This window comes from Rhinichthys klamathensis, unplaced genomic scaffold (assembly GCF_029890125.1).
Source record: "Rhinichthys klamathensis goyatoka isolate OS25496 unplaced genomic scaffold, OSU_Roscu_1.1 h1tg001078l_1, whole genome shotgun sequence".
NCBI lineage: Eukaryota > Metazoa > Chordata > Actinopteri > Cypriniformes > Leuciscidae > Rhinichthys > Rhinichthys klamathensis.
The window spans coordinates 47523-60813 of record NW_026607333.1 but is presented as its reverse complement, the minus strand read 5'-3'; the positions used below and the strand labels follow the sequence as shown (position 1 = coordinate 60813).

The 13291-nt window shown below is 37.7% G+C and overlaps 1 protein-coding gene across 3 annotated transcripts in view; it reads left to right on the top strand.

Annotated features, from left to right (window-relative positions):
* ipo13b (importin 13b) overlaps positions 1-13291 on the top strand; it is a 49352-nt gene that overhangs the window by 30220 nt on the left and 5841 nt on the right. The window contains exons 6-16 of one of the 3 annotated variants that reach the window (XM_056244750.1): positions 170-336; positions 682-802; positions 2490-2637; positions 2852-3033; positions 3132-3158; positions 3842-3976; positions 8750-8899; positions 8985-9065; positions 9284-9421; positions 11172-11268; positions 13165-13217. In XM_056244750.1, coding sequence (XP_056100725.1) covers positions 170-336; positions 682-802; positions 2490-2637; positions 2852-3033; positions 3132-3158; positions 3842-3976; positions 8750-8899; positions 8985-9065; positions 9284-9421; positions 11172-11268; positions 13165-13217 — 1299 coding nt within the window. Of the gene's footprint in view, positions 1-169; positions 337-681; positions 803-2489; positions 2638-2851; positions 3034-3131; positions 3159-3841; positions 3977-8749; positions 8900-8984; positions 9066-9283; positions 9422-11171; positions 11269-12507; positions 12588-13164; positions 13218-13291 lie in introns of those variants that run through there. The other 2 variants (XM_056244751.1, XR_008806457.1) reach the window with 2 other exon arrangements.

Genomic DNA, 13291 nt, shown 5'->3' with positions numbered 1-13291 from the left:
CTCGTTTAATCAGAAGTACAACTTAATTTTCTACCATAAAGCAAATCTGTTTAAGAATAAATTAAATTTAACTTTACTAAGTAGCTGTGTGACTCACTGGCTGTATTCTTCCTTACTTTATCATTAGTTTAGTGTTTATTTGTTGATGATGTTTGGCCATGTGTTTCAGGATGACATCATGTCGTTTGAGGCAGAGAAGCAGGCCGTGTATCTGCAGGTCTACAGGCCTGTGTATTTCCAGCTCGTAGACGTTTTGCTGCACAAAGCCCAGTTCCCCACGGACGAGGAGTATGCGTCCTGGTCATCAGACGAGAAGGAGCAGTTCAGGATCTACAGGTGTGTGTGTGTGTGTGTGATTCATTTTCTCATGGGCCTGTTGTAACATTTTCTTCTACACTCAGCAGTTTCATGTTGGATTTGCTGAATTGGCACAGCAAACAATGTTGCTGTTCTTATTAGGAATGTGCAAAATTAAATATTACATATTATTAAAATACACAAATATTACAATTTCAAATGTATTTAAATATTTCATATTTAATTAAATATTTAATAATATTTAAATATTTAATATGTGTGGTGAAAACGTTTTGATTTAATTGTCTAAAAAAATGAATATCAACACAAAGCGAGTGAAGGGTTGATAAAATAATGCATTTCTGTGATGTTTGACTCTTTTAGGGTGGACATATCTGACACACTGATGTACGTCTACGAGATGCTGGGAGCCGAATTACTCAGTAACCTGTACGAAAAACTCGGGCGACTCCTCACCAACACAGAACAAACAACAACATGGCAGGTCAGAAAATAATGGATTCAGTTTTCATTGTTTTTGCTGTTTCATTAAACAAACAAAGCAAAGGGGTGAACGTTTGTGCACATCGCTAGGACTGCACAAGTAATTAAGATAAAACCAGAACTGATATGGCTTAGTGTGATTATAAATTGGCTAAGACTGATTTCATTAAATACATATTATGCTTCTTGTTTCATAGTGAAGCTCGGCTCTGTGTTCTTTTACACGAGAGCATCTCATGATCTGGTGCTTTCAGCTTCTCAGAGCGGCTCGGTTCACAGAAAATGCGGCTCCACATAAACACATAAAATGCGGCCTGGGTCGCTTTTGAATGCGCCAACCATCTTCCCAAACTTGTAATGAGAAGCTCTTATAAACTGGATGTTGTCAAATTAATGTTGTCGCCATCTCTGTTCGAAATCTGCAATTGCAGTCATTCGCGGAATTATCAACTTTACGTGAGTTGTACTTCAACACCCTCGGCACGGCACAGCGCGGATGAACACAGTGTTTGAGGAGTGTGTCAGTCACCGCGCCGATGTCGATACTGGCATTCAGAATCACAGATTATTATTTTTGGAAGTATGACCGACATAATAATTTTCACCGGAAAATGTCATCTGAACAAGTATAAAACATCCACTTTTGTTCTGGTTCTGACATTGCAGTAAATCGCGCTGATTAAATCTAAAAATCGCTTATACCATATCACGCAAAACCGTGCAAATTATACTTTGTTCTCAAATTGTTAATGTTAACAACGTCAGTATTGCGTGACTACATGTAATGTCCTTCCGATATTATCCTTGTTTTCGCATGGGTCCGGTTGCAGTCTCCACTCCGAAGTCCGAACGAAGTCTTTTGCATTTTACAGCGGGTAAATCTGTTGTCACTGGTGATTGTCGTTTGAACCTTTCTGGATCCGCCATCAAATTGATAAGTTTAATTATATCAAGTGCTGTGAGAAAAGGCTTTAAATCTCCACCTCCAGCATCCTCACACTCGATACAGCCTACTAGCCGAGACTCTTCTTTATGTGTACAGATGTGTGTGTACAGATGTGTGTGTGCAGATGTGTGTGTGCAGATGTGACGTAATGACTCAAAGACATGCTCGAATCTCCCGCGGAAATCCACCAGTACCACTGGAATTAAAAACATTATTACAAGCTTACCGCTTTGAATCGAGCTACGGCAAGCAGAGAGTTATGAACACTGGCTGGTTATGTATTTTCTCAAATATGTATTTTGGATCATTTTTAACCCCAAAAAAGCTAGGGACTGCAGCTTTAAGAGAAGATGATTTAAGGGCTCCCTGCGTTTTTCCGCCAAAATAAAAGCTTGTTGGTTTAACATTTGAAAATGAAGAAATTAAGAGTAAATATAAAATGAATATTTATTTTATAAATTGTACAAATATTAGAATTAAATAAGTATTAGTACTGTAAAATAAAATTATTTATAATATAATAAGTATTACAATAATTAACAATAATATTTCATTTTTATTTAGTAATAATAATAATAGAATTATTATTATTTTATAGTCATATTGATATATAATCTCAAAATTGCCTCACTGTATGAATCGCAATCACAATTTTTATCAGAAAAACGCAATTAGATTTCCAAACCCAAATCTTGCAACCCTACATGAGGGTTTTAACAGAAATTCGTCTATTTTGTTCCAGCATACAGAAGCCCTGCTGTACGGATTCCAGTCCATCGCCGAAACGATAGATGTGAACTACTCTGATGTCATCCCAGGACTCATCGGCCTCATTCCACGAATCAACATAAACAACGTCCAGCTGGCCGACACCGTCATGTTCACAATCGGTGTGTGCTTGCATATTGGCGCTCCTGTAACATTGAAAACAGTCGTTGTGCCATTTCTGTGTTTTAGGAAATTGTCATTTGCCATCTGAAGCAATTTAGGCTGTTTTCACACACTTTGGTCAAGACCAGACAATTACACATAATTACTTTCCCACACAGACTCTCAGTTTTGTGTTCCAGCCCAGATATTTACCCATTACGTCTCTCCCTGTAGGAGCGTTGGCGGAGTGGTTGGCGGATCATCCGGTGATGCTGAGCAGCGTTCTGCCACTGGTTTTGCAGGCATTGGGCAATCCAGACTTGTCTGTTTCCAGCGTCTCCACACTAAAGAAGATCTGCAGAGAGTGCAAATACGACCTGCCCCCTTACGCTGCCAATATAGTCGCTGTGTCGCAGGTATTACATGCTCTAATGATGATACTAACACATATGAGACACGTTTAAACAGTTTTTCTCCTCTAAATGTCTTGTTTTTTTCTTCTTCTTGTATGCAGGAAGTGCTTATTAAACAGATTCACAAGGTGAGTTTGTATTTATTTTGATGAATAAACCCATTTGGTTTTGCTCAGATAAAGCTGATTTCATAAAGCTGTAAATGTAAATTTTTTCGATTATGGTCAACCGTTTTGAAATCAAAATCTACTTTGCGTAGTGTCCTGATCAACATGTTTTTGAAGCGTTGATCATTGTAGCCAATCAGAGACATATATATGTTGAGCGTGTGAACACAATGTCCAATCAGAGGTGTTTAAGAATCCGTTCCACAGAGCTCAAAATGCTAAGTGTCATCACATGTTTTAAATTTCAGTACCGACTTGGTACCGAAGTCGGTACTTTTGACAACACTAGTTTATGTACTGATATATCAATACATACGACAACACTAACATAAACCAATTTCAATTTGTATGTACAGTATGTATTTAAGTCTGAGATGCATGATTTATTTTGAGATTGAATGGGTTTGTTCTGTATGGATGTTACTAATTTTATTCGTGCAGGTCTTTAATTTGATTTACAAATATTCAGCAGATCCCTTGGCATAGTTGTTTATCAAACATGAAATATGGTTGGCAGTGTTTCTTGGCCCTTGCCACAGCTTTTCCACTTTCAGTGAGGACAAAAACAATACATGAAGCCGGAAATGCATCACACCTGGTATTACACCTGTTCCTGTTTTCAATCTCTCTCTCTTTCTCTCTAGACGAGTCAGTGCATGTGGTTGATGCAGGCTCTGGGGTTTCTGTTGTCTGCACTGCCGGTGGAGGAGATCTTGAGGAACCTTCAATCTCTGATCACTCCGTACATCCAACAACTGGAGAAACTAGCAGAAGAGACGGTGAGACATCAAACTCCTCGCCCTTAGTCCTCTCAGTCCTCTGGGTTTGTTTATCCGTGTGTTCGTTTGGCTCGGCTGCGTGTGAACAGACCCTGTGTCTGCGTGAGTGTGTCATAGGATGGAACATTTCTCAGCAGGAACAGATTGACATTACTCTGGGCGCTGGGAGAGTAAACTGCAGGAGAAATCCGCTTAATGTTACCCGAGAGCCCTGCATGGATTTATACTAAAGGATTAGTTCACCCAAAAATGAAAATTCTGTCATTAATTACTCACCCTCGTGTCACTCCAAATTCAACTTTTGTTCATCTTCGGAACTCAAATGAAGACCTTTTTGATGAAATTTGGGAGCTTTTTGGCCCTCAATTGACAGAACAGGGACAGAGATCTCTCAGATTTCATCAAAAAGATGTTTATTTGTGTTCTGAAGATGAACGAAAGTCTTATGAATTTGGAGTGACATGAGGGTGAGTAATTAATGACAGAATTTTCATTTTTGGGTGAATTATCCCTTGAAGTAAGTGACATTTCAAGCACAATATTTGATCTATTTTTGCTGCACAACTAGAAGTGTTGCCAAAAAAAGCAGAAGCAGGATCAATGTAAAAACTCACAAAACAGCAGATCACGGGACTGGCAGTAACTGCTGTATAATTTTAAATTATACCTATAATTGAAAATAACCTTCAAGCTTTCTCTCTTTTACTGCCAAAACATCCTGGATGTAATGGAATAAGTGCTGTCCTTATTTGTTTTGAAGTTTATACATGCTAAAAAAAGAGCAAAATCTTTCGTTAGTGATGCATCAAAAATATCTGGTTGAAAATTATTTTTAAATGTTTTGAGGGCTGAAATCATTGACCGAAATGGTGACATTAATTTAATTGTCATGTTTTATGAAATCCCTCAATCAGTGTTTCAGCTGTGGAAAGATCAATAAAACAGCTTATAAACAATATGTAACGTAGGGGTGACCCCGAATAGTCGAAGATTCGATGCTTCGATAGGAGGAGCCTGATTCGACTACCAATATCACGGTCGAATCTTCGCAGATGTGTTATTAAACGAGGATTATGTCATTTTGGCTATATGAGTGTGCTCAATGTCTGATTTCACATAGAACTACTGGTTTTCTGTCAATACGTTAATATACAGCCTATTATGATAATGCTGTCAATAAAAATGTGCAAAGAAAGAAGCTTTTAATAAATATTTTCTAACGTGCGTGCAGCGTGAATAATTCCAAACACCCCGTGACAGATTTAAGTTTCACTTTCGATCCGTGACCGACAGAGGAGCGTCTTGTCGGCAGGGATTTAAATCTTTAAAAATGTCTGGGATAAGAAAATCTAAAGATCCACACCATCAGAAAGGATATTCTCCAAGGCTGGATTTAGCATCAGGAAAACCATGATTGCACTTCTGCCGGCCAACGTTAACAGGTTGGTTTTCCTCGGGACGTTCTAAAACCCTTAACGTGAAAAAAGCTTTTAAAACGCTTAAATTTTACGTGCTTAATGCATGTACACAGTAGGCTACACACCTTAAGAAACCATTCTATGTGCAGATAAGCAGATAAACCCAGAATATGAACGCAACGTGTTTCTCCTAGAAAGTCATGTAAAGCTTTTTCTTTAACGGTTTTCTATGGGAGGAAAATGCTTAACGTAGCCTGTAATAAAACGCGTTGCGTTCATATTCTGGGCTCATCTGCTTTTCTGTAGGCTATATAGTATGCTTTATTAATAGGGAGTGTACAGAATTTGATCTTTTAATATAACAGTTTTAGGACAAAGCCGTTAAGCGTTTTTCACGTTAAGCGTTTTAATGTATTTTATCCGCGCACACAATGTGAAAAGACTAAAACGGACACAGGCCGAGTGAAAGACTGGATTTCGTTTTTTCGATCAGGTATGGGTACAAGTGATTTCAAAACATTTCAGCCGGTTCTAATTAGATTTTTGGATACTGTGAACACGTTTAGCTAAAAAGACTGCCGCTCCAGTTTAGCGTTTATTGTTGTTTCTGCAGTTAAAAAGACAAAGTTAAAAATCCTGGCCATACTTTCATTATTTTAATAATTTCTTTATTTTAATTTTATTAATTGATCACTCAGGGTGATCAAATTTAACTATTTGTGACTTGTGTTTTGAATATTTGTTCCCCTGCACTTTAGGCATTTTGCACACATTTGTTCTGCTTCTTGTGACTTGATTCTGACTTATTTAGTTTTGTATTTTTATTTATTATAAATGTATATTGTGTTCTTAATTGTTGATTATTTTTCAGTGCATCGATGTTGCGCTGTAGGCTTACTTAGAGCATGCTCGTACAGGCAATTCAGCCGATTTAATTTGATTTGCATGTGAAATGCAAATCCTTTCTGCAGTTATTTATGTTATTTCTTAGTTTAATTGATCCAAAATGTTTTTATACATTTTCTTCTATATCTTTGTGTGATGTTCTGTACATCGCGGCTTTAAAATGTTAAAGCCCCGCCCCCTCCCCAACACCACACACATGATTCGACTATTAGTCGACTATAGGCAGGACTTGACGAATCTGATTCGACTATGAAAATCCTTAGTCGGGGACACCCCTAATGTAACGTTACTTTAACCTCATGAAAAGCTATTGAATAACTATAAACTCATAAGTTAGAAAAACTCTACTCTAGAGAGCAGCATTTTCCTATTTTCATATTAAATAAACTTTACCTTCAGTTTTTGGCTAAAGGAAAACTTTTGGTGTTTCAATGAGAAATTAACTTTGGTGTATCACTATGTTTCATTTCTCTTAAGATATAACGGAAGGAATAAAAGTATTTAATTAGTATTGCGCCCTGCCGCATATCTACAGACATGATGGATGCCTCAAAATTTGCAGCTTTGTCTTTTTTCAAAGTGTTTAGACTTACGATATTCATCTGGCTGAGATTTTAAAATAAGAGCAAACAAATCCATGTCTTCCATTGAAACTGAGATCAGAATATAACAATGGCTCACTTCAGTTTCAGTGAGCAACTAAAACACCCTAGCAACTACATTGCAATGCCCTGGCAACCATATGCAAACATCATAATCTATCTTCTAAATACTTTTGCATTGTATTTATTTTTCATCTTATCAAAATGCATGGAAATCTAAACTGATTTCACTCCTATTTCCTGTTCGGCTTCATATCTCGTCTCTCTCTAAATGCTGCATGTCTATTTTTGACTTTCGTTTTCTAATACCTTTCCTCCCTGTCTGGTCCTTCCCAGAAAGACATTACATCAGCCTTAGTAAACAGGCTGTGATGGGGCGCTCACACAGCGTCCCCTGCTGGTCACAGACACTCACATCTCATGCATCGGCTCTGATGTTATTTTCAGACGGGGCTGTCTGTACAGTGGCTAAAAATACCCAGTGTAAACAGGACCTCAGTGCACAGTTCGTCACATATTCTTTATAAAACAAACGATTCCAGTTCTGATATATGATTGGATGAGCTGTTTGAAGCAGTTTAATAGACAACACATGCATGCATCTCTGACATCATATCAATTGAATTCTACATGAATGATTTTTACTATTAAACTTATTACTATGTACGTATTTTATAGTATAATGTTATAATGTTATTCCAGGTTAACCTTTTGAAGGAAAGGTCATTCGTGCACAGATGCTTTTGTTAAATGTTTAATTGAGCGTCTCTGTCCTTTTGTGCTTGTGTGCATGATGTCATAAAGAAAGTAAGACAATGTAGCGACTCGCTTTGCCTCTCCACCAATCACTGAGCTGTTGTCATGGAGCTAACAGCAGTAATTAGACTGTTGGCCTAATGGATGTTTAACGACTGTTTAATTACCGCTGATGTTCCCGGGAGTGCCGGTTCAGAGCGTACACCCACCCCACCCGTCGGCTCTCGTTATTTTACAGGATTCAAGGGATTTCTCTTGCTCGTTTCGGTAAATGTGTCGAAATGTCACAGTGCTATTTTAGTATCATTGAGATGCTATTATAGTTTTTATTAATAGTTTGAATTAGTTTTTATTTGTGTATTTTAATTTAAGATAAAGTTTCAGTAATTTTGTCATTTTTATATCATTTTTATTCATTTATTTCAGTTTTAGTTATTATAGTACATCAAGTTAAACTAAATGAAAATGAGAAATGTTTCCTTGGCAACTAGTTGAAATAAAATACGTTTTTAGTTTATTTCAGGGAACAAAACATATTTGTATTTTTATGGTTTTAGTTAACTATAATATCAGTATATTTATAAAATAATTGTACTTATTAATAAAAACATAATTGTAAATAATAATTAAAAAATATTAAAAATTTGTTATTCCATTTCACTGTAAAATAACGTATTTAGAAAAATAACTATTTTATTTTAAAATACAACTGTAAAATTAAAATACTCATATTTATTATTTCATCTCAATTTCTTTATTACCGCACTACGCCATGTTTAGATTTTATTTTGTTTAAACGTTCAGCCCTGATGAACAACAGTTTGAGCTATGTTAATATGTAAAGTATAGCCACTCACAATTTATGTCATTATATACAGTTGTCTTAAAGGTACACAACAAAAACATAAACATAACAAAAACAGTCGGTTTAATCCAAAGTATGATTGAGAGGGGCGATGGATGTCTAAATAACGACTGATAATCTTCATGAAGTCTCGACAAAATATAAATTGTAAATTGATTGTGAAGTATGACCCTTTAAAATGAAAAGGCATATCGAATAACAATCTGACCCTGTTTTCTCTTTTCAGCCCAACCCCTCGAATAAACTGGCCATTATTCACATCCTCGGTCTGCTGTCCAATCTCTTCACCACGCTGGACATCACCAAACAGGAGGAGGAGTCAGGAGAGAACGCCCCGCCCATCAAATCAGCCCCGCCTCAGACCGGCCCCAACCCTGTAAGCACACCTGCTCTCCACGGTCACACCGAAGCATGTGTTTCCGTGTGTCAGAGGTGGACTATAGTGTGTTTGTGTGTTTTAGGTGGTGGTGGTGCTCCAGCAAGTCTTTGCACTGATACAGACGGTCCTCAGTAAATGGCTGAATGACTCGCAGGTTGTGGAGGTGAGAAGCTGCTTATTCTGCATCACCTTTAAATTGTACCATAGTCATTGCTCACTATGGAAGCAGTATTTGTGTGCAGGACAGATTTAATTCTGCTCTCTCTCTCTCTCTCTCTCTCTCTCTCTCTCTCTCTCTCTCTCTCTCTCTCTCTCTCTCTCTCTCTCTCTCTCTCTCTCTCTCTCTCTCTCTCTCTCTCTCTCTCTCTCTCTCTCTCTCAGGCGGTGTGCGCCATCTTTGAGAAGTCTGTGAAAACTCTCCTGCATGATTTTGCCCCCATGGTGTCTCAGCTGAGTGCGATGTTGGGACAGATGTACAGTACCATACCGCAGGCGTCTGCACTAGACTTAACCCGCCAGGTACACGACACACACAATGACAAATTAATGTTTATACAGGCAGTAATGTTAGGGTTCCTGCGGGTCCTTAAAAAGTTCAGTTTGATCAAGTTTAAGGCCGTAACCGTCTAAAATATCTTACACGGCATAAGAAAGTCTTAAATATAATTTTAAGAGATCATAAATTCGGGGTCGTAAAAACAGGAATCACGATGACGCGACGCTTAATTTGATTATTAAAACTTCAAAACAATGTTGTGTTCTGAGATAAATGCACTCGTTGTATGTGCGTAGCTACATATGATGGTATTTTGACCAGCTGAGAACTCCTGGAGAGCTTATAAAATGTGTAAAGAAGTCAAAACAGTGACAGGAATCCCTCCGTCACACACACAAACCAAGATCTGCTGCGAGGAGACGCGGTTCTGATGCCTGTACTGAACTGTGATGAACAACATCGCGACTATGACAAGTAAAATCAGGCATGCTTGAGGATTCTGTCCTTTTTAGGGTCGCATCTTGTGACATTATGTCCAGTTTTTGGTTCGTTTACATCTTTGGTCCGTGTTGCGTTCATATTTCAGTCGAACCGCACCAGAGTTCGCTTGGAAGCGGATCGAGTTCCATCTTTTCAGCGTCTCGGCCCGCTTGTTTGATGCGCACCAGCGTTCACACTTATTCAAATGAACCGCACTAACAGAGCAATCACACCAGGGTTTGTTTTATTCGAACCAAACCTGACAAGTGTGAACCCTAACTCTCTGGGTTTTGTTATGCTTATTATGTGCCGCCATCGTGTAATGTCGGTCACTAGCGTGCGAGTGCAAGGCAATAGGCTTCACAAATGGACCAATGAGCAAACACTGTGTGCAGGTAGTGCTCATGGGAGTTGTAGTGTCACATTGCAGTTAGATTATCATTTCAGATGCCTTTTGAGAAGACTACAATTAAATAAACTATATATTTAAAATTCAACCTGCTATAGTGGCGAGTGACTGTGTTACACGCCTCTGTTGAAACACAGTCAAGCCCTTGGTGTATTTAATATGTTGAAGATATTTGTAAGATTTGCATATTTTAGGCCCCTCATCTTTTTGAATGAGCAGCTGGAAGTAGTAAAAAATATTTTATACATAATATGAGACTTTTAATTATAAACAACCCCAAAATACAATCAAAATCTTAGTTTGGAATGCCATTCCAGACTAAGATTTGATTGTATTTTGGGGTTGTTTATAATTAAAAGTCTCATATTATGTATTAAATATTTTTTTCTGGATATTATTGGTATTTTGGTTACATAATTACCTGTATCTAGCATTTAATTCAACGCAAACCCTTGTAGCTTCCCTCTGTGCCGCCGTGTCACAGAAATGAAAGACTAAGAACATTAACACATTGATCATATAAATTGTACCAGTTTTGGCGCAATAATCTTATTGCCTTTCTTTAAACATAATATTATCGTATCAGCAAAATCCGATATCGATCGCCGTCTAATACGTATGCATTAATATATTAGAGCATAAACCAATTTCAATGCATATGTAGATATGAAATAAGACGTCTTATTCAAGAGTATTTAAAACTTGCAATTATCATGTTGTGCAGTTGAATGTGTGCCTCAATAAGAACCTGACATTTTTTTATTTTGAGATTGAATGGACACGGTATTTGTGCAGGTCTTAAAAAGTCTCAAATTTTATTGCAGAAACCTACATGTGCTGCTTCCTTTGTGGAGTTTCATTTTATTAATTTTGTTTTCTTGCAGATGGTCCATATATTTGCCAGCGAAACGAATCATTTCCCCCCAATCAAAGCACTGTTTGAACTGGTCACTTCTGTCACTCTGAACATCTTCCAGCAAGGTAGGCATGCTGGGAACAGCCATTTGCAGAGGGTGAAGGAAATCATGTGGTTTTGATGTCTTTATAGTCACTTTTTCCTGTTGTTTGCATGCATCTGTTTTTTTAAACCCGCGCACACAGACACAGAGTTCAGAAATGAGCATGTTTTTGAAACCGTTCTTGTTTTCTGAAAGGTGTGGTGACTTTTAATCTTGTTATTCTGTTTGAGATTTTTTCCCAATGAGTTTCTCACACACACGCTCACTTCAAGGGCGTTTTCACACTAGAGTTTCTGATCTGGATCCGAATGCATTCAGTCCTGTTTACACCTGGTATTAATAGACATTTCGTGTGATCTGATTGATTGACAGGTGAGTAGGCGGTTCTTCACTGTTATCTGGGATGCATCAGAATGCATTGTGCAATGTGGTATCAATTATTTAACCATAACACAATTAAGCCCCTGTTTACACCCGTTTCTTTCACTCACCACTTGTAGTTGGATCACCTGAGACAGATCTTAATACCAAATGTAAATGGAATCTTTGACGTCAGTCATTTTCCGAATCTCTTTTCAAGACCATTTGAAAATCTGCTGCTTGCCGTACTGTCCATGTGGCATCATACACATAAGCTTTCATTGAAATGATCTTGTCTGTAGAAATTGTATTATATTATTAATCATGATTGTTCTCATTTGAGAAATTTCTTTTTACATTTCATCAGAATTATTGCACTTTCATGTAAGCAGAAATTAAATCACATGCAGGATTTATGTTAACGTTTTATTATTAAAACAACAAAACATAAATTCCTATTCACTCAAAACATATTTAGGCCTAAATTTAAGATTTATGTATTTGAATTGCATGTAAACGTTCCATTTGTTTGGATTGTGTAAAATGTAAATAATCCAATAATCATTTTTATGGTATATTCATATCATGAACAAGATTTTCTTTTTTTATCTTGTCAAAACATCAACTCGTTTGGTGGTGAATGACATATAATGACAAAATTTCATTTTTGATGCTATCGAACTCTGGATCAACCCATGATAAGAAGTGTGAAAACAGCCTAAAATTGTCCAGCATGACTCTCTACTTTACACACACACAGTTGTCATTTGCATGTGCCCTCTAGCGCACTAACCACGCTTGCATCCATCACTTCCTGTTTGTCATTGTTCACGTTCTTTTGTTTTAACCACATTGTTTCCAAATCAGCAGAAATGTGAGATAACACTCTTATCCCGCTCAGGTGACTTGGCCGAGAGGATCTGCCGTGGCCTGTGTGTTCGTTTGTTTGTTGTTTGTTTTCTGTGAAGGGGCGGGGTTTGGTGGGCTGGGCGGGGTCTGGGTTTGTGGGGGCGGGGTCTTGTTTGGAGTTTGGGAACAGCAAAGGGAGGGAAGTTTGGGACTGACTGCTACCTTGCTCTTTCGGGGTGGCCGTGGGAACCAAGCACTCACCAGCCGCGGCGGGCTAGTCGGGTGTATGAATTGAATTTACAGACAATGAAAACAAATAAAACACACACTAAAAAGAAAGAAAGAAACACAAGTGTCATCACAGTAACAGGTGCCTCCTGGGTTCCCACTCCAAACCCACTGTTTCTTTTGTTTTTTAGGTTTCTTTACTTTCTCTCGTTACTTCTTTTTGTTTCCCTTCTTTGTTTCTCCCCTTCAGAACGGACTCATTGATCTGTCTTTTTTGTTTTTCCTCTTTTGTTTTATCGCAACTGCCTTCAAGTCGTTCATGTTCCCTCCTCTTTCTCTGCCCTATTTCTCTCACACGTGCGATTATTTCCGTCCAGTTGACTTTTCCTTTCCACATGACTGTTCGATCTGTTTTGTTGCTGTTTGTATATATTCTTATTATTATTATTATTTCTTAAGTTTCATCTTTATTATATTTTAGGGCCCAGGGATCATCCTGATATTGTTGATTCATTTATGCAACTCCAAGCTCAGGTGTGTTTTTGGTTTCTTATTTCATTCACTTTGGGTTTCTCTCTTCTCTTTCGCTGTCTCTTTCTTTCTCACTT